Source organism: Corvus cornix, chromosome 2, assembly GCF_000738735.6.
Source record: "Corvus cornix cornix isolate S_Up_H32 chromosome 2, ASM73873v5, whole genome shotgun sequence".
Lineage (NCBI taxonomy): Eukaryota > Metazoa > Chordata > Aves > Passeriformes > Corvidae > Corvus > Corvus cornix.
Window position 1 is genome coordinate 146,496,566 of NC_046333.1, and position 25,945 is coordinate 146,522,510.

General features: G+C 41.1%; 1 protein-coding gene across 4 annotated transcripts; it reads right to left on the reverse strand.

Annotated features, from left to right (window-relative positions):
• Positions 1-723: 723 nt before the first annotated feature.
• TMEM71 (transmembrane protein 71) lies at positions 724-25,906 on the reverse strand. 4 transcript variants are annotated; one of them, XM_039548212.1, is made up of 10 exons: positions 25,741-25,905; positions 9,998-10,055; positions 8,746-8,955; positions 7,756-7,925; positions 7,069-7,248; positions 6,478-6,553; positions 5,928-5,977; positions 5,672-5,744; positions 4,476-4,502; positions 724-3,234 (listed from the first exon to the last, which is right to left on the reverse strand). In XM_039548212.1, coding segments are annotated over exons 1-9 (924 nt in total). In that variant the 5' UTR covers positions 25,847-25,905; the 3' UTR covers positions 724-3,234; positions 4,476-4,501. The 4 variants fall into 4 exon arrangements, with proteins under 4 accessions (XP_039404146.1, XP_039404148.1, XP_039404145.1 ...); XM_039548214.1 differs by lacking the exon at positions 7,069-7,248 and having other exon boundaries at positions 25,741-25,906; XM_039548211.1 differs by lacking the exons at positions 724-3,234; positions 4,476-4,502 and having other exon boundaries at positions 5,668-5,744; positions 25,741-25,906.
• Positions 25,907-25,945: the final 39 nt, after the last annotated feature.

Below are 25,945 nucleotides of genomic sequence, written 5' to 3' on the forward strand. Positions count from 1 at the left end.
ATAGTTCTGAAGAAAGAAATATAAAATCTGCAATTAATTAAATTGCCAAATACCAGGGTGTGGTGGGTTGATTTTGGCAGGATGCCAGGCACCCACCAGCTTTTGTTCTCACTTCCCAGCCTCAACAGAAGAGGGGGAGAAAATATGAAAAGAAGCTCATGGATTGAGACAAGGACAGGGACATCAAAAACAATTACCATCGTGAGCAAAACAGATTCAACTTGAATCATTCAATTGACAAACCTCGTTAAACTGCAGGACTACTTGTTCAAGCAGGTAACTTCTCACTTTTGATGAGCACAAAAGAAGAATTCTCTGTACACCAGTGACTGAAAAGCTCTCAGAGTGTGTTTGTTTTTCTCTTGTGAAGAACAGTTTTATTTATGACTCAGGTTTAAATTATTCAGGAAGACAGTAAGCAGCATTTTAGAGCATGTGTTTGCAATACACTGGTCCTAACCTGATGGTCTGGCACACACAGGGCAAAGCTAGGTGCTGAAGTATGTTATTTACTGTGTTCTTTATTTTCACACACAGGGTTTTTTTTTTCATTCAAATTATGTACTAAGAGCTTTCAGCAGCACAAACCTGAAGTCCTAGCATGAAGCAATGTACATGCCAGAGATAAAATAAAGAATCACATTACAAATGGGAGAATGGAAATGAGAAGGAAGAAAAAAGTCCCATCTGATGTGCCTTTCCTGAAGAAATTCACCTCAGCACTTTAAAACATTACAACTTTATTAATTAAATGTGTAAAACAATGCAATATATATTTCTATGTCATGACAAAAATAAGCTTTATAGCATTATTATTATGGTGCATCAGACGTATTTTGAACATGTCTTGACTTAATCCATATTTACACTCATGTAAGGTGCTCCAACCCCAGCAAATTGATATCCATGGACAAAGCTGTTGAAATGCTGCAGCTCAGAGTCTCAGGTGGTATAAACCAGCTGATTGATACCCACTCAGAATTTGAACCTATGTATTTCTATTTATTTCCTATTTTTTCAAATATTTTTTATTTTATTTTGTTTCTCTGTGGTGCTAAGTAACAGTCACAGGTACAAAACAAGGCTTTATGTTTGCACTAAAGTACCAATAAACCCTCCCCAAAAGAGCACACAATCTGCAGGGCAGGACATGAACTCACAAATAATAAATTCACTGAAATATATGCAATTCCAAATAATAATAATCTTCGTTACTGAAAACGCCCTCAAATACAAGAAGAAATGAGAACAGGAACAACTTTACTGATATGGAAATGCCAGAGATAGGAGGGAAAGAAAGCAGCATGAGAAGCCATAAAAAAAGAAACAATATAAATGAAGTAATAGTTTTGCTCAGTGTATATAGAAATATGCAAAGAGGTTTACAAAATCCAATTCATAAAAATATACATCAAAAAGCAGATTTTGCAGAACTGGACTAAGTGGTCATAACCTGTATTCTGTACCATGTTTATTCCATATAACTTAAATAAAATATGATAATCTTTGAATAGTTTGGCCTCTATGAGTAATGCTTTCAGGATAACTATAAATCAGCCTTGCTCACAGACCAGGAATATTATAAATTAAGGGATGGCATCAATATTATTATCTTCCACATGACCATTCCTGCTATAAAGCGCTATGTGATATATATTCAGGAATGACCCTGAAATTCAGCTGAACACAGCTGAAGTAAGAGAGTATAAAACAAGGTGTAGTGATAAAAATAATATATTAAAAAAGTAATAAATGGTATGAGAAGATACACAGCGAGTTATAAATCTATATCTCAAAATTTCTATTTGATTCTTTTTCTCTAAATAAGGTGCTATATTAAAGTGGAGTAAGCATTTAATCTCTGCAGACAAAAAATATAAAATTCTAGTTGTTTTCTCTGTTTGTAGATGTGTCAGTTAATCACTAATCAGTAAGTGGGTTTTCTCTAAGAGAATTGCATCCCAGAATTATCCTAGGCTTGATACTGTAGTTAACAGAAGTTGCAAATACTCATTACCTCTGAAAGTGTGGATTTAAACATTTAGGTTGGAAATTTTTTTTCAGTTTTTCATCAGACAAATCCTGGCTTCAATTTTTTTATCCAACAGGAAGAAACATATGATTGCGCCTCTTTTCAGAGAAAAAAGATGAGGCTTGGTTTTATGTCCATTAGAATATATGGAAGGGAACTGCCAACCAGTCTGGTAACCAAATAGAATTTTGTTAATTCAACATTGATGAATATCAGGGAGGGCAGATCTTAACAGATCCTGAGCATTTTGTTTTTAGCCCTTGAACTCCAGTTGGGAAATGACCCCAGGAGGTCCCTCTCTCCAGATCAGAACAATTCTAACTTACAGTTTGTATTTATTAATAGACAGATTATAGGATTTATTTTAGACCATTTTTTTTTTCAATCTCAATCAGATTTTTCTTCACTAGTTTACAGTGAACTAATGAGTTTACAGTGAACTCTTTCTTTCTAGTTTTCAGCATAATTGCTTTGATGACTGCAGGGTAATTTCAGTCTTAGACTTTTCTCTCAGAATGCAATTTAACTTTCCAGACTATTATTCCAGGACATTATTTAAAGACTGAAGATCTTTATAATCCTTTAGTTTTAAAAGCGATTTTAGTAATGGACCTTTTATTATAGGCATAAAATAAGTAACAAAATATTTACATGTTTTACGTAGTGAAATTTACTCTCAGTTGTCTCTGTACTCTAAATAAAGAAGAGTAATTATTTAACACTTACAAAATTATTCAAATGCATTAACTACAAGTAAATATGAGGATGAGTATTATAAATACTATTTTAGATACATAATACATCAGTTATCACTGTACTCAGCCACTATCCAAAGCCATTATCTTTGATAGCATATTGTTACAAGAAATTAATATATAAAATATGGGATAACATCATTTTTATAAAATATTATTTAATGGGAATTAAAAACCACTTTTTATTATGTAAATGCTTGTAGGACCCCATGCCCACATAGGACTTCATTGAGATAACATACTATAGGTACAGCATTTCTTTGCAGAATTTCTTTCAGGTAGTGACCAAGAAGTAAGGCCTTGCTCACATTTGACCAGAAGAAAAATAAAGCTAAAATGAACTGTGTTTTGGAGGAAGAATACTATCAGTTCTGTTTTTTTTTTTTTCCATAGGAACATGTATAAACATGGCCTTAAGGAGGTATCCAGGAGTTCAATGCTGAAGAGCTGATGAAAATAAATTTGAGGAGGAGGCAAAATGAAAACTGTTAGTGAACTCATTTCAAAATACACAGAAGTAACAACTCTGCTTTTAAGGTTTTACCAAGTGCAAGAGACAAGCTTGATTTGAGCTGTGGGAGGTCCTGTCTCACAGTAACCTGTGTCAATCTGTATTTAGTTTAGTCCTGCCACGCAACAAGTGCCAAGTTCTCTGCTCCATCCTGTAGGACCTGCTTTGGTTCACTTTGATAGTCGCTTTCAAAACCAGAGTCAGCTTTCAAGCTCTGGTGTTTCAGCCCTTACATAAACAGTTCCACTGACTTTAAGAAGTGCCATATGTAGCGTCTCCAGCTTGGCACGCTGTGAGTAGGACATTTTGTCACCACAGGCAAAGTGATCAAATGACTGCACTCCTTTCTAAAATGCTTTGTTCTCAGAATTAACGCCCACATTCTAAGGGCTGACTGAAAGGTTTTCCAGGTTGTGTCTGCAGCTGTGCAGATGCCTTTAGATCTCAGAAGCTGAACTGCACTCAACCGGAAAACTGATGAAGAAGGCTGTTCTATCCACACTATAAGGAACACAAACTGGGCACAGCTCCACTTGGTTCCTTCTTTTCATTTTTATCTTTACAAAGTATAGACATAAAGGAAATAACCGAGCCAGGGCTGGGATGACCAACTCTAAGTACAAATAAATTAGTGCTCTTGTTTTAAGGGTTTGAGCTGCTGGGAGGCTTAGAAATCCTTGATAAACAGAAACTGGAGTCTGAGGATGAGGCTTGAGTGAAAAAGAATAGGAAGTAGAAGAATGTATAAGTGTTTTTCAGATATTCTGGACTGATTCATGTTGATGCTGCTTCACTGCTTCAGTGGAATGCTACCAAGTCAGAGCAGCACAGCACCTGGTCCTGCTGTTCAGTTCAAACTTGGGAAAAGGAAGACTTGTTTTGCCTGTTACTGGGAAACGTGTTCTCTGGGCTGAAGCACAGCAATTGTTAACAGCTTACACTATTTAGACACTGCTGCCAGACAATAGAAATAAAATATATAATCTAAATGCAATAAAAAAGGACTTGTAGACATCAAAGTGGAGTAATTTGCAGTGGAAACTGGCAAGGGTCCTGCAGTTAAACCTTCTTTTAATGAAAAGTCCATGGAACCTTTCTGGCATGCTTGAACCCTGTTCCATAATAGGACTCATCCCCAAAAATATGGAATTCTTTCTAAACTTAAACAGGTACTCACCAATTGTTCTTTATTCCTTATTATTTTCTGCAGGGAAAAAAAGAAGAATACATTTTTGTATATCTTGATTTAAATCGCAGTTTCTTATAATCAGTATATATTACCAAAGGTCCTGTTTGACAAATTCAGCTAAGCTGTTTGAGCAGGTAACTTCTCACTTGTGATGAGCATAAAAGAGGCATTCTCTGTATACCTGCTGCTGAAAAGCTCTCGGAGTGTGTTCTTCTCTTGCGAAGAACAGCTTCGTTATCACTCAGGGCTAAGCTATTGAGGAAGAAGGAAAGCAGCACTTTGGGGCATGAGCTTGCAACACACTGGTCCTGACCTGGTGGCTTTGGTGAAACCAAAGTTTTAGGGAATGGAGACATAGCAACAAACTGATACACCACCCTTCAAAAAGTGAGGGTGTCATTGCAGTGGAGCTGTTCCAGTTGTGCCTTGCTGTTTCTAACTTCCAGTGTACTCAATTCAAAGGCTGAGGTCTGACAGATTGTCATGTTGCCCACGGCATATACTGAACTCCTGAACCCTGACAGTTTCAGAAACAAACAGGATCCTCTTGAGCTTCAATTTCACTCCATAAAAATTCAGATAAGCCCAAACCTTTTAGTCTTAGAAGCATTTTAAATTTTAGACATTTAGAATTTTCTGGTGCAAAAAAAGGTGAAAGAATGGTAATTCATAAATCCAGCACATCCATACAAGCTTTCAGCATGAAGGCCTGTGTGAGCTAATGGTCCATTGGGTTAGTGGAGCCAAATTATATCAATTCTGTAGTCCCTGGAAGGTGGTGATGAGGTGAGCATCATAATTAGCTGGTTTTAATTTTTCCAGTTAAAACATAAAAAAAGGTCTGGTGGCCTGGGAGTGGGCTTCAATGCAAGGCTTGAAAGCAGACCTCTGGAATCATGAATTACACTGCTTGGTCTGTCTCTGCATCATGTTATGGCATATTAGGTTTACCTTCCTTTTCTGCTACAACATTTATTGCACATTATGAAAGGGCAAGTTTTCAAAATAAACAGAAAGTTTCTATGAATAAAAATCAGTAACTGGAAAAGCCAAATACTCTACCAGTAACTTCAGATCCCACCTTCTATGTTCTGACATGAAAACAACAGCAGGAATCTCCTTCCTCTTCTTAATATAAAATTTCTAAATTCCTCTATTCATCACATGACACTGGAGCTGCTTACCAAAACTTAGTTGCTTTGAAAAATGTATCGAGACTGAAGAAAGATGACACAGCAGCATCTTGGGAGAAAAGAACTGTGAAATTCAAATGCAGAACACTGTAATGGATTGAAGTTACATTTGTCCCCATTTGACCATATACTGCTCTTATTAGGATCAATAAGAGCCATGGATATACATCCAAGGATAGAATTTGGTCCTCAGATGTGACTTAGTAAAAAAAAAAAAGGGTTGGAAATAAAGAAATTCTGTACTTACAAACTAAAATCATCAGCAACAAAGTGGCAGACAATCCTCCCAGAAAATATCTGAGAACATAACAATGCCCAGAAAGGTTAGACAAAGCCAAGGGATGCATATGGGGTTAGAAGAGGTAAAGCCTGGGTGGGAGGAGGAGGAAAGGTTCTTGCAGATGAACCCTCTGAACCCTCTGAACTCTGGTAGGTGAAACTTTAAATTACGTAAACTATTGAAAATAATCTCCAGGAAAGAAAGACCTCAGCATTCAGACTGAGAGAAAAACCCACTAAGAAAGACATGAATCCATTCTGATTTTTCTCAGCCTTCCAAAACCCTTGTCAAAGCACACTTGGCAAAGTAGCTTTCATATCTGCATACATATTCCTCACTTTTGTGCATATCTATATAGCTCAGATATTTGCCTGCATCGACTATCATGTGAAAATATATTTTCACAGTCAGATACATATAACTTCGAAAATGTGACCCTTAATTTAAGTTTTATTCACCAATTGAAATGAAGCAAGCACTCGTGTCAGAAACAAAAAATAAAAGAAATAAAAATTACCTTGTACATACTGAAATGATTAAACACATGATCAGTGCCGCCATCTGAGAAACAACATTTTGCACTGTCCTGGATTCTAAAATAAAAATCAGGAAAATAATGGGTTTTAATGAAAGTAAATATATGATGGGAGGTGTTTGCAAGGACTACCTTCAGCCTGTGAGGTCAGTCCCTTCAGTTGCTTTTAAAGAGAACTCGCCTGGAGTGATTCAAAGCAGAAACCTAATTTTCATGCTCTGGGTGTCTCTCAGGAGTCTTTTTCCCCCACAACTACAGAAACACTGTGCCCTCCATGCTCTCAGAAAACAAGCCTTTCTGCATAATTGCCTGTTTCAGTTTTTGCTCCCATGCCCTTTCCTCCATTTTCCTCTTCACTCTTTTTTTTTTCTGAAAAATGGGCGAAGGAAAGCTGTGAGCAGGGGGTAGTAATCAACTAAATACCAATTTTATGGTTTTGTTATTTTTAATCATCCATTTAAAATACATATTTTAGTAAATAAATTCTATTCTGCTAGGGGCCAGTTCCATATTTTTAATGTATTTTCAGTTCACTCTAAAAATGAGGCATGTCAGAATAAGAACATAACATACCTGCATTGCTCAAGGTCTCTTCATTTGCATTTATCATAAATGAAGAGCAGGATTTTGAAGCACAAAATGGTTCCTCAAACTGAAGAAACTCACCATCTTTGGTGAGAAATGTTCCATTAGATTCTGGAATTTGCCTTTGTGACACATGGTTATTATATTCAGAAGAAAAGTCTGAATCACCTACAAGAAGTGCACATATAACTGAGATTGCACAAAAGAAGAGCTCTGAGACTTCGTATTAATGAATTTAGGAATCAATTACTGAATCACAGGAGAGGTTCGGAATAATTATGGGTAGGGAATTGGCAGGTCCAAACATATGCAGGAGAAAATATGCAGAGTAAAGACAAAACCACATAGAGCATAACAGATTAAGTTATTGAAAGAGCCAGGTGAAAGCAGACAGTGCCAGGTATTAATCACACCAGAATAAACATTCCTGGTGATGACTTTGCATTCAAATTCAGTCAAAAAATGACCTTTTGGCGCAGAGATCTTTGCAGACTCATACTCCAGTTTAATGCCAGGAGCTCTATTTACCCCTTAGAATTCTGTAGTTCATCTATCCTTTACCTGCACACCTTGGCAGACAACACCTGCAAAACTTCCAGAAAGAGATACCCAATTCCCACTAAACACAGAATGCAGTGTTGCGTCTTGATTACCTGGTACCTCATCAGGGCTTACCAATATCACTGTGACTGGCTTCTAGTTTACTGCATCCATCAGGCCAAGGATCCTCTACATGGGAGAATTCCATCTTGCTGGGAATGGTGGAGCTGCGCCACGAGCTGGAGGTACTGAGATCGAACAAGCTGTCAAGAGAGCGACGGATTTTCTTCCTTCGCCTGAATACACTGGAAAGAAAAGATATGTTGCCAAGGAGTAGAGCTAATTATTCTTGCTGAGCGGGGACAGAGCTCTAAAGCTTGCAGGAACGACATGAAAGAACCAAGTTCTGGATGCTGCTCCCAGCCCTGTTCTTGACCCTAGGCACGTCACCAGGAATGGCTGCTGCACACCATAATATGTCAGGGAATGTGTTAACAGCAGGGCTGATCATGCTGTTGTGATACTGGATCCTGTGGTACCAAATGACATCACAGCTACTGGTCTCTGATACTACTGTGAGTATCTCATGCTACCCATAAGTTGCACCCTGCTATATCTTATTTGGGGTAGTCTGAATCCATCAAACTTCATGTTTTTTGAACTACATTTTACATACCTTTCTAAACTGTTGTTCTTTTCAAATCAAGTGATATTTTTTCTTGAGTAAGAATTCTAGGACCAGACCTTTCTATTTACATATATGTGTGTGTGTGTGTTTTAGACAAAGATATTTATGTATACTTTTTTCTTACTCCTTATCAGAGTAACACCCAATTGGCAAAATGAGCTGTATCTCTCCTTTTTCTTTATTGGACACAACTTCAATTACAGCAACAACTGTGCACTAAAGAGTTTTTGGATAGTAAGACATGACTGAAAATCAGGTTATTTCATTCACTTCACTCTCTAAAGCAATTGAGATGTTCCCATTCAGAAGTAATGCTGATCTTATGCCAAGCAAAATGTAGACAGACACAAAGACACCTCCAGATGCACCTCTAGGTAAGGCCAGATATATGAAGGCAATCACCAACATGGAGTAAAAGCTGCACACAGTTCACTTACCGAACTAAATTCTCTTTATATGTAACACTTGTGTGGGATGGTGTCAGTGTTATGTTGCCCTCTTCATCAGACAGAAAACTGTCTTCTGTCAAAACATAATAACCATTAGAAAGCAGTCGAGGGCTGCGGCGACATGTAGGAAGGGAGTCTGTCAGAGGGTTTGTGAAGCACTCATAGGCAGGATCGTCGTCCAAAACGGCACAAGCACAACTGAAGAGGAGAAATTAAAGCCTCTAATTTAGAGAAGGTCGGGACAGAGCAAACCCACGATTTAATAGTAGTGAATTTACATTCCTAGCTGATGGGGGCTGGTACTGACATAGATTTAAAATACGTGGATGTAATAATATTACTCTGTACTAGAGGGTTTCAGCCAGCTGACGTGTGCATCACACTTTCCAGAGCTTCAGATTACAGGAGGGATACATGCCGGGGGAGCATTTCCTGAAGCATGGAGCCAGCTTGAGCTCAGGAGTGCTCAGTGTGTTTCCATGGCAGTGCTCTTGGCCAAGGAACCAGCACAGGCATTCCAGTATTTTGCTCCTCTGAGTTCCTCTACATGGCACAAGCTGGGTGCCTCTGAGCCAGGCAGGATTTACTTGCTTTTTTACAACCTAGCCATACTTAGTGAAGATTTAAGGATGCATGACTTTAACAAATCCTAGAATGCCATGCAGCTGGAACAACATAGGTTAAAGCCCACATGTGAAAGCACTGAAACACAATTGCCACTCCATCCAGCACTGAAACACGATTGCCTTTGGGATGAAATACAGCACAGAAAAGTATACTCTCTGGTATTTAAAACAGAAGTGAGTAGTGACAGAGGTGAAAGGATCTAAAAGTTGTAGACAATTTACTTAGTTCAAGTAAAATTGAATTTACGGTTATACCTTTCCCCTCGACACCTATGAGTTCCAAATTGCCATGCAGTGACATTATGGAAAGAAAGGAAGACACTGGATTGATTTCGTGGCTGACCTGTGTTTCAGTAGGAGATTTAAGTACCCCATATATCACAGAGACATACCATAATTTCAGTGTAGGGAAAAGCAGATGGAAGAGAGATACTCCAAAACCTTGTAACTGCAAAGCCAGTGTTTCCAACCTCCACAGCAGTACTTCTGAACTTCCATTTAGGGCAGTAATTAAATTATATCAGCCCTACAATTCTCAGTGGCCCAAAAGGGATTTTTACAAAATCTACATCAAAACAAAAATAAAATTAAGCAAGTGTAACTTTCCTTAATACCTTGGGAAAACACGTCTTGAGAGGTTGTGTCTATGCTCTCCATTAAATGGTGTTGAACCTGCAGAGGCAAAGGTGAAATAAGAAGGAATTGTTATCATGTTCACTGACAGGTACCTTGTACATACCAGAAAGATGATTAAAAAAGCTAAAAATGAAAAGAAAATTAAGGGAAGAATTAAAGGAGATAAAACATATGAACGAATCAGGGAAAGACTTAGTGCTTATAGGAAACTCATCTCAACCAGGACAACACAGAATTAGAGCCAACAGAAATCAGATACTTCTACTCTGCCCAGATAACAGACTTGAGAGAAATAATTATGGACAGAAACACAATAACTGCAATAATTTTAAGGTGTTTTACCAGAAACCTGCTTCATGCCTAAGCCAGAACCTGAACTGGCACTAGATACAGAGTAGAATGGAAAGGCCACCTTACCCTTACATTACATTTTTCAGATGAAAATTGCAGACATAGCACAACAAGCACAGGGATTGCTACAATGACAAATATTTGACAGTAATATTGTGGCAGGAGACTAAGGAAATAGGACTTGTCTGGATTACCATGGCTTAAGTATGCAAAGTGCTTCTAGGTGTTCTGCACCTGACAGAATCAATCTTATAAAATATGAGCAAGGGCTATCCATAGGGAGAATTTATATCTGCTATTACATGAAAAGGTAAAAGATATGATCTTTCCCTATATTACCTTGCCTTTCCTGAATCTTTAGAGCTTCAGACTTATGACACTGTTAGTAAATGCCCATCCTTCCCCTCTGAGAGGAGATAGGGCTAAGAGAATTTTATTTTTTTATGTTCAGTTATGAGCTGAGGCAAAGAAAAGACATGAAAGTCAGGCTTTCCACTTTGGTAATCTTGTTTATCCTCCCCTTTGGAGCTCAGTTGTCAGTCACAGTCTGGGTGTGAAGGCTGACTCAGCCTTGGGACCAGGCAAGGTGATGAAAGAAGAGAAGTAAAACCTTCAGGGTATTTTTTACAAATCAGTCCTACTGCCCTGCTCCCATACATACTGTTTTTCCTATCCTTTGGAAAAAAAAAAAAAATCACTTTACTATGAACAAATTATGTTCTAATGCTCACAAAAATAACTTGAGGAGGAGACAACTGAAAGAAGTTGGGGGAAGGTACAGAGAGATCAAGAAGCATCAGTCAGAACACCACAGAGCAATTTGTACAAACAGTGGGACCAGTGGTGTATTTCATAGTTTGACATGCATTAGAGCTTTTTTTTTTTTTCACATACAGCTAGCTCCTGAAATAATTTCTCTTATTTTAGGCAAAATCATGATTCTTAAATGTGCAAAAAGTCTTATATACAAAACCAAGAAATCCATCCAAACTCTAGAAGTAAATACAGGAAGGACTCAACAAGCAGTTTCTAGATCTGGATATAAACTAAAACCAGCAAAATCCTAAATTTTATCAGTCAAAAAAGATCCCCTCCACAAGGTATTTATTCCTATTAACACTCTGACAAATGTATCCAAATTTATTTGCTCCTGGAGTTGATGCAACAGGTGATAGTCCATACATTTTGAAAAGGACTGTTTCATACACCCTAGGGTAACAGGGAATATAGATTATCTGTAAAAGAGTTTAAAAAGAAACAGAAGCATGTTTTATTTTGTCTTGTTTGAAAATTAGGATGTGTAAGATAGTATCAGCAATATATATCAAATTATTAGGTATAATGTAGTCTCACTTAGGCAACAGTAATTGGTTCTAGGGCAAATTTGTTTGAAAAGGATATATAGAAGTATACCTCAGGATCAGTTATACCTAGTAGAACTCTTTAATAATCAGAGAGTGAAACTTTCCAGCAACTGAAACCCACATCACAGCTGTATTGCACGCAATCATAAAGTAGCAACGTCTAAAAAAGAATAACTTTAAAAAGTGGCAGCTTTCCTGTGGGGTAGTGCTTTTGCTAGAAAGTGTTGACACATACTGATCACATTGGCAGAACAAACCACAGTCCTTCTGTTCCTCATTTGAATTGTCTCATAACTTTGCAAGGTATGTCTCTGCAGGATGCCTGCTTATCTGCCACCCTCCAGAGAAATAAAATTCAAGATAGAATAGAGTATATACATCTATTTATAAAAGAAAGTGAGCAATATACGCATGCAGATATATTACTGGGGAGGCGAGGCATTTCCCTCTTTTCAAGAACAGTTAATAAGCAGTTTAACTTGCTTTTAAACTATTTTAAGTAATGATATCAAGCTTCTGTGAACAGTCGTAGAACAGGCAGTCCAACAGATTTTTTTGCTGCCCTTGATCAGGAAAATTTTTGGCTCATGCATAATGAAGAGAGTTCCTGAAAATCATAATTCAACCAATGATGGAGAAAACTTGGAAACATCATGTTGTAGACAATGCTGCACACTGTTCTGCCTTCATTTAATATTCAGTCTTATTTCTGGGCCATTAATAGTGTGAGAAGCTATAGTAATGGCATAACAAAACAAAGCATCTCAACCACTGCTGTACAATGGAGCAGTGGTATTGTATCTGTAACCCACAAAAGGACCCATCAACACAGCACCTCTAAACTATGGCATGAGAAAAAGCCAACAGCTCTATGAAATCTCACTAAAAGCGAAGCTGAGGTGAATGTGGCAATATTTTATAGCAAGAATCAAGTAAAAATTTAAGCCAACAACTGCCCTTGAATTTCAAAACACACAAAAGTTCATGTTGTAATATATACAAAAAGTCACTGTCCAAACCAGTCAGTTTTAACTATCTTTCCCTCCAAAAATCAAATTAGTGTTTAAGCCAATGATGCCTTCAGTGTACAAGCTAAATATTCACATTTGTCCCTACCAAAATATAGTGCTAACTATTCAAATAGCTGAAACACAGGCAACCAGCGTTATTCTATTGTACCTACCAAACACAAGTGTCTACAGAGAGAGTTTTATTTGTTCACACATATCAGTTGTTTTTGAAGAGCAGTTCAGTCTTTTCTCCCTGCAGGTAATGGAAGCAACATTCACAAAAATGCAAAACTTCCTGAAGAACTGCACAGAAATGAATCCAAAGCTTAGCTATTCCTCAGCTGATAAATATGTTAAGAGATAAGTCTAAAATCCTTCAAACCTGGAAGATCCATTTCGTAATTAACACATGAGTGCAAAAAAGTTTCTCCTCATCAGCCCGAGAGCCGGTGGGATGGCTGGTGGAGGGTGTTCCCTGAGCAGCTTCCTGGGAGAGCTCAGCCCTGGCTCTTCGCAAAGGCAGGTCTAGCAAGCCCCTGTTTCCTTTTGAAAACAGCCCGTGCAATCAGCAGCACAGAGCCCGAATGAGGTCACGCTTCCTGTAAAGTAGCCTCACATCAGAAGCATTCGTTCTGAAGAGCAAACCGAAGATAACGATTAGCCCAGTGCCGGCTGTTGTGAGAGAGAAGAACCACTACAAATAATGTCTCGCTCCAATGATCATACAGAGAACAAAGACAGAACCTTTTCTCATCAGTGACACAGATTTTTGTTTCAGATTTGCTTTTCTACCCCACCCAGGAAACTTCCAAGTTGTGTATACAAATCATTCCATTTGTTGAAATACTTGTGAGCCTGACAGGCTTTGATGTAAGAAAATGATCCAGTTACCAAAAAAATAGTAACAATACATTTTGCAAAAGCACTGTGGTATAGAAGATACATTTGGTGAGATTTCTGAGCTAAGTTTCACAGCCGAAAACATTAATGCAAATATATACCATGCAATGTTAATATAAATTCCATTGAAAGGAGAAAGGAATAAAGCCATTTCTAAACATACTCATTGTTGCACACTATATGTTTCAGACTGTGTAAGGTACCAGTTCATCGTACCTTAAAGTATAAAAAATAAAGTCAAATCCACATGAGATATATTGAGACTGAATAAGATGTCCTGGCAATCAAAAGCATTTGGCTGTAGAACTATTACACACAAAAGTAATATAAATCAGCTGCTTGACACTGAAGAATTGTATAGCCTTAGGGGATAAAACTTCATCTCCAAATAAGTAAAATGATCTAGTAGTTTTCTCTCCCGATGTCTGTATGTATCACTGACAAAAAAAAAAAAAAAAGAAAGAAAGCATAAATCTAGTAAAATATGATTGATTTGATTTGATTATAGTTTGTGGGTTTTTTCCCCCTGGAGAAGGAAAATACTTCCACTGATAAAAGGAATGTAAAAACCTCACCTCCCAGAAAAGGAAAGAAAAATAGGCAATTAGGATGTTGCAAAAGACCTTCTGTTTCTGAGTTAAAGTAAATGAACATTTTATGATCCTTTTGCTACAACATGAAAATAGGGACACAGTCCATCTTCACATCATTTCTTCTAATTTAGTGGAATTATGTCAGTGAGGAAATTTAGTCCAACACTATTTCCATGGATGCATGGGCTTCATCACAGCAGCATTTCCCTGGCCACCCTGCCTCTCTACAGGCAATGAATATAAATTCCCAATGATCTTTAAAACTAGGTCACCTACAGAAGAATTTCTATACACACACAAATTTACTCCTTGGGCATAATTTTGGGGTTTTTTTTTCCTTATTCTTCTCAAGAGGAAGCAGTTAATTCCAAGTTTGAACTGCTTTTTTGAAGGATATTGACATTTCATGTTTGTCTATATAGTTATATTGTGTCTATATCATATTCAGGCCTGGAGGTGTTTTCTTTTTTAATCACTGCAGTTTGTTTCTGAAAGTCACCATTCCACAAAGCTTTTGATGCATAAACTTCATGCATTGGTGAATATTTTATAGGTGAGTGCTAGACTATGGGTAATACACAAGGGTTTATATACAGCTTTTTTTTGTTCTCCACCCTGTTGCTCCTCAAATTTCCCACTCCACCATAAGCCCCATCTCAACAATAAAAACCTCAAACCAGGTTTCAAATTTTATAAAATGAGTACGCCAACAAGCTTACTTGAAGTAGTTTTATGCCTCTGGCACACATTACCATTCAACCCACAAAAGGAAGGAAATTAGAATTACGATACTAAATACCACCCATCTTTCTACACTTCTCCCAGGCTCACCCTGCTTTTGATGCAACAGATTGTGCAGGGTCTGACAGTCCAAGAGAGGTGGTGCCTGGGGCAGCCTCCATGCCTGGGGTCCCACCAGCATTGAGCCTGAGCAGGTACACCCAGGAGGGACATGCAAGGAGTGCATTTATAACCACCTATATACAGACACACACAGCTGGCACCACAGGCAACAGGGACAAACAGAGAGAGCACTCACACAGCACTGACGGCCTCATCCTTCTCACCTCTATGGCTGAGCAGTGCAGAGGTCCACTAGTGAGAATGCACAGATACACACATCTTTACACATCCCTCCAGCAGCTGGGCTCAGGCACTCCATCTGCCCAACAGCTGCCCCTAGGTCCCAGTCTCACCAGTTGCATGCACCTGGACATTTGAGCCCTCAGGGCCACAGCCTCACAGCCCAGTTGGTGGTACAGACCATCCCATACATGGCTGGGATTCCCCAGGTCTTCAGCAGCCCACTGAGAGACACTGGTGTCCCACACCCCAGGCAGCAGCTCCTCCCAACCCCAAAGGTGTTCTGGTGCTGACTTATCTGGGTAGGTCTCATGCCTGGCCACAAGGGCTGAGACTCCTCTGGGGCAGACCTGGGAAAGGCCCAGCAGACAAAATGTCCCTTCCTCTTAAATCCTAATTGAGGTTCCCTTTGGCCTTTGTGCCCCTGGGCTCCTCTGGCTGATCAGAAAGGCCTTGGATGGGCTGATGGCTCCTGAAATGGGAACAGCTGGCTGCCGGGAATTCTTTGGGCTCCCCCTCACACTGTTGTCCCTCTGAGCTCCTCTGTGAGTGTGCAGGTGAGCTTTTAGCATATATTACACCATAATTTAGCCATCTCAACAGCCCACTGCAACTCCATGCAGTGCACTGTTATGCAAAATACACAATTTTCAGGAAGAGTATTTTCCTGGTAGAGTAAATTGAGTGGCCATGGTGGAGGGATTAGAGTGCTTATTGATTGAACGTAATTGAGAGTAATGTGATGCTTCTGTAATTCTCTTTGAACCTCCTGGAAACCTGACAGCCTTTAATTGTCCACCAGTTTCAGTGACTGTCAAATCAGGCCATTTTTCCTGTATCACAGATCTGTGACAATATATTGTTTATATAGTACTCAAAAGTAAAAAAAAGTATTCTGAGGTATCTGAAAATTAATTGAAAAATTAAAAGAAAACCCACAGGGGAAGGGCTGGTCAGGAGAATCTCTGAGTAGCCCCACTGGGTCAAAGTGAAGGTCTATGAAACTTTCCTTGCCTGCAGTCTTGCTACAGGGGAAGCTAAAGCCATTTTAATTCACCTTTGTGAATGATAACATTTTAAGCTAAGTGCATTCCTTTATGCAGCAGAAACACTTAACAATATTTGAGGGACGCTGGTAATTAAAAACAAAATAATTCTTACAAACCTAGACATTTTATTTCAATTTTAAGAAAAGGCTGATCCTGCATTAAATTAGCATTTTGGTGAAGGTTACACAACTGCCACATCATATATGATTTTAATAATCTTGTCAGGTCAACTGTATGAACAAAGATTAATTAGCCTGAACAAAGATTAATTTGCCTTAAATTGGAACAAATTCATTTTTAATGTTATCAGATGGAAATCCCGTCACGCTCTATCAGAGACTTTCTGAGTTCCAGGATTGATTTCCCCCCACTCAAATTCATTATTTAAGCTTAATTGTTCCTGCAAAACAGGCAAAAGAGGGCATTTCTTATTTGCGTGGTGAAGTGCAATGAATAGACCTGTAAAATTTGGAATTAGCTCTGAGCTTGCTGATACACCCATACTGCTTTGATCCCAAGAGCTTACCTGCAACAATGCTATGTCAACTACTTCTGTATTATACTACAGAGTCCAGATAGACAAAAAGTGTTTAAAAAGGACCTAATCAAGTAAGCCTGTGATGTACAATGATATTTCTCTGTACAAAGCCATGACCAGTCTGTGTTGTATCTCTTTCCTTCTTTATTATATGGTACCATAGAGAAATTTCCTTGGTATCTAAACCTGATGTAGACATGGGGAAATGCCACATCATGATATAAAAGCAGTGTAAAAGTAGACATGGGAAAGAAGTGCTTCCATTAGAATCTGTAACTTTCCCACCCTACCTCTGAAAGTACTGCTTTGAAAACTATCTTATCAGAGAAAGAAGACAAAAGGAAGAGGTTCAATTCTATCAGCCAAAGCAGAATTTAGTCAAGGTTTCTAACAGAACTCAGGTGAATCCTCATTAGAGTTCTTCATAAATTTCCTCACAAGAAGATCTGACTGTTACAGAACGAGAAGGCAGAAACACTAAAAAAAAGCAACAAACACACAAACCTATACTAAAAGCTGTCTGACTTAATTTTTAAAGGATGGCAAAAGTTCATGAATCAGCACACTGCAGTGTGTGCAGTGACAAGAAGCAGCCAGGACAGAGTCAGCTGTTGGCCAGTTGTGCTCCAGCAGCATCTTATTTGCAGAGAATAGAAATATTAATGCATAGGTCGCTGGTCTGAGTGGAGAATGAGTGGGAACAGGTTTGAGGTGACGTGTGAATGGTGTACACCCATGGTTCCTAAGCTCACAGGTCATCACGCAGCACAAATCTATATGACACATTTTAGGACACACAGACTGAGAGGGAAAGGACAGGGACTAAAGCAGGTAGGACAGTGTGGGGACACTGCTGACTCTCAGCTCTAAAGGGTGTAAAAAAGATATATCCCAACCATCACTATGTGACCAACCCAGGAATAACCCATAAGACATGGAGAAGACTTGATTGCCCATATTCCTTTTCTCCCATGTCACTGTAGCTAATGCTGGACAGAGCACCTGCATAGCAGCACCTTGGTGGTTGAAAGCTGAACAGGCCACGTAGATACACATGGCTTTAGGGACCTTCTCAGTACTCTATCTAGACACATAAAATCTCATCTTTGGTTGGGAGTTTTCTTGTGACATTTTGAGTCCCAAAATGAAAATTAGTGTTCCTCTGGAGGTGGTCACGCACTGCTGCCCACTGTACCTGAGAACCTCTGTGGTTTCTATGACAGCCCTGATGTGATCAACATGGAACAGAGGGTCTTGTACCGATGTACAGTGAAGGCTTTTGGCCAACACATGATTGTAAAGGATCATAGAATGCTTTACATATACTGAAAATCTATAGTTGAGAGGTGTTGGTACCACTGGTTCCTGAGACAACAGTACTGGCAAAATATGGATCATACTGATGTCATGGTCATTTCTATAATAAATCCTACTGAGTGAAGCATAAATGAAGACAAGTAACAACTGAAGTGATGCTCTAATACAATGTTCTTTAAAATGCCTCTTTACACAGCCCCCTTATCAGTTGTCTCTCTATTTGTACATAACCACTGTAGTCTGACATTGACTGAGTCCCTTTCTGCCCGTGTAACAGTATTTAAGCAAAGTCCAAATTTGTGAGGCCTGTACTGAGAGTCCACAGGCCTTTCTGGAACTGTTTGCTATTTTTACAGCCTTGCCCATGCCCAACTCCCATTTCCAGCTGGATTCAGATGTCCTGGACTAATTCAATGGCTAGGGAGAGGCAGCCTCAGTATCCAGTGGAAGACCATGACACACTGGAGGCAGAGTGGTTTTACAGCTTGGATGCCATCCAGCATTGCATAAAGATCAAGAATTTGAGTGTGGCCTACAAGGCAATTAAGGACAGAGAGCAGAAATCTGATAGCCTTCCAGGAACCTGCCCATGTGACACCAGCACAGACCCAATGGCCAAGTACCAAGAAACAAATGACTCCTACCATGAACACATGAACCAACACATTACAGACATTTTACAGGCAGGGTTGGGCACAAAGAGCTAATCTCACAGTCAACAATCATCCTTCAGCCCCTGAGGACACCCCAGTTTACATGGGACAACAAAGGAGACAGGAAAATATCACACTAGTTTTACAAAGTGATTGGTATTGCCTGCTGGCAGATGTGATGTGTACTGTTTCGTTCTCACTGCTGGACTCTACCAGGTTAGACACATGAGTTTTGAAATTCTGTTTTCCTTCAACACAAGTTGCAAATTCTGTCCGCCCAGAAGCCAGCTCTCAGAAATGCAGACCATGAAAAGCTTCCCACTGGGATATGTTTGTGAGTCAAGTACTTTGTTGATCCACCATAAAGTGTATACTGCATTTTAATCTCATATGGAAATAATCTAGGAAATCAGTGCATAGAGCAGATATTATTACTACAGCTTTTGTTCAGCACTGATCTCATCAAGGCTTTAAATAAAAATTCAGTAAAATATTTACTGATGTATTCCAATCTACAGAATCTCCTCTAAAACCAAAACACAATCCAAGACATATGGCTGCAATATGAAAGGCAGAAGTAAGTGACACATTGCACAGCAATTTGTCTCTTTCTGAGACAAAAGCACAATTACATCCCAAGAGGTCTAACATTCATAGCAAAACAATATTCATAGCATGGCGACTATTCCGTGTGCCCCCAAGAAATATCAAATGATACACAGAAAGTGGTTTAGTGAGGCTGTAACATGACACAGCAAAGCTGCCTGCATCCAGAGCTGCCTTCCAGCCATGCAGAGCATCAGGTGGTATCACTCTGGTGAGCAGCAACTTCTGCTTCAAGCATTTCCTTTAACCCCATCAAATATCAGTGTATGCTCTTTCTTCCCTTTCTTTGCGTGGACTTGGGACCCTTTCACTAATGCTGGAACTGCCTGCTAAATGCAAATTTCATTACCCACCTGGATTTACCAGGTCTCACTCCTTAGCATTCTCACCTTACTGTACTTCACCCTTGAAATACTGCCATTAGGGAAACTTACTTTGCTTTACAGCTTCATGTCACCTCCCCAGCATGCAGTGAAACACAACACCTGTGAGCAAAGAGCCAGTTCTCTGAGAGAAACCACTGGCAGAATCAAAGGCAAAGAACTACTGAGCAATTCAGTCCAGCTTCAGTTATCTTTCAAAACTAGAAAAAGACGGGGTTGATGTCCCAAACCCACAGGGTTACTGTTTTGTATGGTGTCCATGGCAATGGGTGTTAGTGACTTTCTTTTCTCATACAAGGCCAGATGCTTCAAAACTCTTTCACTTCAGGGTATTTCCCAGCATCTGGAAAATTTAGGGCTTTAACAGGGAAAGAGAAGTGTTTGGTGAGATAATGGAAATAGTCACAGGGGGAAGGAGGAATTTCTGGAGGGGAGGGAGTTTCTGGGATAGAAAGAAGGGCAGAGAAACTGAAAAGGGGGCCATAGTAGCTTGATGTCGGATATGGACCCAAAATAGACCAAGGAAGTGGCAGGAAAAGGATAGATGGTGACAGAGCAGAGCCAGGCCACAACCAATCTGCCTATGCAGATGGATAGAGCAGGGCAGAGGTGCTGCTGCATGTTTGCTAGACTGAAGCTGTGCAGACACCGTTTGAATACAAGCACAAGCAGTAGTTTTAAATATGCCTTTCTACTATAATAAGAGTAAAAACAACAGTGAAGTTTTATTCTGTTGACTGTCACCTCACAATTGCAATATCTGACATTTAAAGTAGTTCTTTTATGGACTAACCCAATTGCCCACAAGAAAAAACAAATGGCAAAATAAACAAGCTGACGTCTGGCATTTTCACCATAATATCTTTCTTTTCCTAGGTGTTTGATCATTCTCCCAGACCTTTCCTGAACCCTTCCAGTTTTTGGATGGGTTTTCTGAACAGTTAGTTATTTTAATAACAACATACTGGTGCCAAGTGCAGCAATAATGTCACCTCTCTACTCCTACTCTGTGTTTCCATGTGCATGTGCTTTGCAAAGACTGCATTAGTCTTTTCACCATCAACAGCACATCATGAGCTCATGCTCAGCTGATTATGAAATCCTCTCTCCCCCCCCTCCAAGTCTCAGTGAGTCACTGACTGGCAATATAAAATCTCCTATCCAGTTTGGTTTCCAATTTATGGTCTGTATATTCATGACAAAGCTGAAGACATGCTTCGTGACAAGATTAAACACCAAATTTTGTGAGGAGCAGAAATAGTGAAATTTCTTTTCCTGCATCTCTGTCTTGTCATGCTCAGGTCTGAAGGAAAATAACCATTGAGTCTTTCCATCATGGAGAGGTCGACTCAGTCACCCTTCCCTGCCCAGCTGAGCATTTTAACAGAAAAGATTGGGATAATGTGATGAGATCTCTCTCTCTCTCTGTGTCAAGTTTGAAGTAAGATAGAAGTAAGTGAAGAAAGAGAAAATGGAAAGCAGACAGGCAATGCAGCCACGTAGGCCCTGTTTTCCTAGGAGACAAGACTAAATATCAGATATGGTTTTGTGCTAAAAGACTAAAAAAAGATCTTGGCCAAAATTGCTCCTTGCTGGCTTTATGGTGGAACGGTGTAGCTGAAAGGGGGTCCTGGGCCATGGGCAGAGGTGGGGGGGCACTGGCATAGGCAAGCCAGGGCCAGTAGGGGCTGTGGGTGCCTGTGGGCTACAGCAGGACAGGGGTGGGTGTACATGAAATGGCAGCAAAGAAACAGGGACACTGGCTGGGGCTCCTTGTTTTCCTAAATGTTTTGATAATAGTGCAAGGAAATGCTGCCCTGTACTGCTGGACCTCAAGTGGACTTCTGCAGTTCTGAAGGCAGTGTGGTAGGAGTCACACATGGCACCCTGCGCTGGGTGTCCCTTCCTCTAAGTCTTTAATTTGGTTCCCACCTGCCATTTGTCCCTGTGCTCCTCTGAGCTTGTGGAAATGGGCCTTTGATGGGCTGATTGCTCCTGGGAACTGCCAGGGCAGGGGATTATATGGGCTTGTCGTCCTGTGCTCTTTTGTGTGTGCAGATGTGCTTTTAGTCCATATTAATCAATACCTGGGGCTTGCTGTGCCTCTGCCATCTCCTGTCAGCTCTGCCTCCCTCTCCCAAAGCCTCAGCAGTGAGGTGATGCTCAAGGTGCCACACACTGCTCTGAGTCATCTCACACCATGGCACAACTCAGCCTCCAGCAGTAAAGAACGTGATTCAGTGACCCCCATGTACCCAGCCCCATCCTCACTGCCTCTTTTATCTTCCCCCATTCCCTCTCCTTGGACAGAAGCACCTCCACTTTTCTAACTACTCTGATGCTGCACATTCATTGCCACTCAAAGAGAGCTCATTCCTTACACAACAACCTTCACTATCCTTTAACCCTCTAAACCAAAGCTTGCATCAAAACTACACTCAGGGTAGTAAGAGCTGGAGAATTCAAATGAAAGCAATGGCAACTTTTTTACTGAAAAAAAGAAAAAAATCTTCTAGTTTCCTTTCCTTTTTTCTTTGTTTTCTTATTTTGTTTCCTGTGTTTTTCTTCAAGCTACCTTCTTCCTTCAGTCTCTTCTGTTTGCCACCACCTTCCAGAAAATGGTAACAAGGGAAAATCTAGGGAGGAAAAAAAATATCATAGCAAATACTCTAAAATATCCTACTGAACAGTCTGTCTATAAAGACTCCTTAAGTGGGAGGCAGCCTCCTGGGGACTAAATGAAGCAGATGGGTTGACCTTGAACAGCAGCCAAACGCCTACACAGCCACTTGCTCACTCCCCCGGCAGTGGCATAGGGAAGAGAATGGGGAGAACAAAAGTGAGAATTATAGAATCGTTAAGGTTGGAAAAGAACTCTAGGATAATTGAGTTCAACCATTAACCCAGCACCACTCTGTTCACCACTAACCCATGCCCTCCACTGCCACATCCACATGTGTTTTGAATGCTCTGAGGAATGGTGATTCAATCACTTCCCTGTGCACTCTGTTCCAATGCCTGACCCCCCTTTCTGTGAAGAATTTTTTCCTAATATCCAATCTAAACCTCCCCTGGCACACCTTGAGGCCTTTTCCAAGTCCTATCACTTGTTGCCTGGGAGAAGAGACCAACCCCCACCTGGCTCCAGCCTCCTTTCAGGGAGTTGTAGAGAGTGATAAGGTCCCCCCTGAGCCTCCTTTTCTCCAGGCCGAACACCCCCAGCTCCCTCAGCTGCCCCTCATCAGACTGGTGCTCCAGACCCTTCCCCAGCTCTGCTGTCCTTCTCTGGACACATTCCAGCAGCTCTATGTCTTTCTTGCAGTGAGACGCCCAAAACTAAGCCTAGGATTCAAGATGTGGCCTCACCAGTGCCAAGTACAGAGGGACAATTTCATTCCCTAGTCCTGCTGGCCACACTATTTCTGATGCAAGCCAGGATGCCTTGACTGTTCTTCTTGGCACACTGCTGACTCATGTTCAGCCACTGTCGACCAGCACCCCCAGAAATGTCTGCAGATCTGCATGAGACAGTTTAATAAATGAAGGAAAGCAAAAACCCCTAAACCAAACAACCCAGCCCAAAAATCCCCCAAGCAATTCAAAGGCAAGCACTCAGCACTTCCCACCAGCAGACCTATACACCTCCATCTCCCAGCAATGGTCACCTTGGAAGAAAAATGTCCCACCATTCTTCTTCTGCCCCACGTCTTCTTGCTGAGGTCGATGTTTTATGGCATGGAACATCCCTTTGGCCAATTTAGGTCAACTGTCTTAGTTCTGTCCCCTCTCAGTCTCTTGCCCATCCTTTGCCTACTTGCTGAAGAAGATGAGTGAAGAAAAAAAAAAAAAGCCCTGACGCTGTGCAAGTGTTATTCAGCAACAGCCACCACACCTGGTGTGTTACCAACATCACCGTCAATCATGACCCCCCTTCCTTGTCCTGTGACATATGCACAGATGTCATTCCCTTAGTCTGTGGGACATCCCCCAAATGTCCATACAAGTCCAATCAATTAATTTGGTCCATGACTTGCGCTCTACCCAGTAGCTTTCCACATCAGATGGTTTTGCACAACACAACAGGATGCACTGGTGAACAGAGCATATTGCCTTTTACTTTCTGCTATTTATTATACTTTTGAGCTTGAGCCACCTCCTCAGATGATGCTCTGGAATCTCTGCCTCCTGGCTCAGTGGTGACCTCTTTCAGTATTCAAGGGCACAGGATTGCCTCATCTGAGCCCACTGTGTGATCAATCCTACCCCCTTACTCCATGTAGCTTCAGTTGTATTATGTGTAGAGGTGCCCCTTCCTACGAACATCTAGTACATCTCAGACCCTTGACACCCTCAGCTCCAGAACCCCAGAGGTCAACCTTGGGTCTTTCCAGGTGTTTTCTGTCAGAGGCTCCAGGTGAACACAGAGTTTCTTACAGCTGGTACTCTCTGGACAGGCCCAAGGGCTACCAAACAAACTGTCCTGTCTGTCCTGCTGCTGTTTAGTGACCTTGTCTGGACACCAGCTGCCCACCAAAGCCAGTCTGTCACTGCCCTTCCCAAATGGACAGGGGAGAGAAAATATAATAAAGGGCTCCTAGGGCAAGATCCTAAGATCATTCCTCTCATCAATTACTATCACAGGCAAAACGCTGATGTGCTCAGGCTTGGCCAGTAGTGGATCCATCTTAGACCCAGTTGGCATTGCCTCTTGTCAGACATGGGGGAAGCTTCTGGCAGCTTCTCACAGAAGCCCCCCACTACCAAAATCTTGCCACACAAACTCAAAACACTTAAAAAAGTTCTTAAAGGTCACTTAATGGAAAGGACTCACAAGCTGACTGTTACACAGAACATGCACTTTCCAGAAATACACTATGCCTAGGAAAGCCTTTTTATTAGTTGGTGGAAACTTGACATTTATTTTACTGATCACATCCATGGGGATGTGATGATGCTGATCTTGCCATTACAAGCTTGGGAACATCTATCCTGGAGAAGAAGAGAAGGAAAATCTCCATGAGATGGTTCCCTGAGCACTGGGATGGCACCAATGCAGGGGCTGACTTGGCTCGTGGTCATTGCCTTTATCACAGGTCTCCCAGACAGAGCAGAACACAATGATAAGCAGCACAGCAAACAGCAACAGACCAGTCACCACAACACTGGGTGTCACAGGGACAGCAGTGGGCTGGTCGCACCAGCTGCCAAGCACCCACCCAGTTGCTCACTCACCCTGCTCTCAGCAGCATAGGGGGAGGCTGGGATGAATAAAAGTGAGAAAGTCTGTGGGTCAGATGAAGCTGCTGTCATGAGTAAAAAACAGAGGCAAAGGCAGGCCACTGTGAGCCAGCTGCCTGGCCTGGGCTGCCCTGTGGCCACCAGCCACAGGCTGTGGCACCTCCATGACCATCTCAGTGACTGCCCTGAATCTTTTTTCTCCCTCTCAGAGAATCACAAAGTCACAGAATTGGTCAGGCTGGAAGGGACAGTAGGGGGTCATCTGGTCCAACCTCTCTGCTTAAGCAGGGTCATTCTCGAGCACATTGTACAGGATTGTGTCCACCTGAATTAGTGGCGAGACGCCACACCCTCTTTAGGCAACCTGTTTCAGTGCACGGTCACTGCACACTAAAGCTCTTGGTATTCAGGTGAAGCTTCCTGCATATCAGTTTCTGCCCGTTCCCTCTTGTCCCATTACTTAGTACCACCGAGCACTTGGTACCACTGAGCAGAGCCTGATCCATCCTCTTGGCACCCTCTCTTCAGATACTCCTGCATGAGGTCCCCTCTCAGCCGCCTCTTCTGGGGCTGAAGAGCCCCAGCTCCCTCAGCCTTTCCCAGCAAGAAAAAGGCTCCAATTCCTTAATTAACCACCTTTTCCGCTCTCCACAGGACAAGTCACTCCGCTCTCCGCTCTTTCTGTGGCGGAGGCTGGCAGTGTGCGGCGGGGAAGGCTGTGGCGCTGTGCCCGTATCAGCATCCGCGGTCCCAGCGCCGGGGCCGCCGCTCTTTGTCTCGCTCGCCCCCCGCCCCTCGCGGTCACGTGCCGGGGGCGGGGCGCGTCGCGCGGCGGTGACGC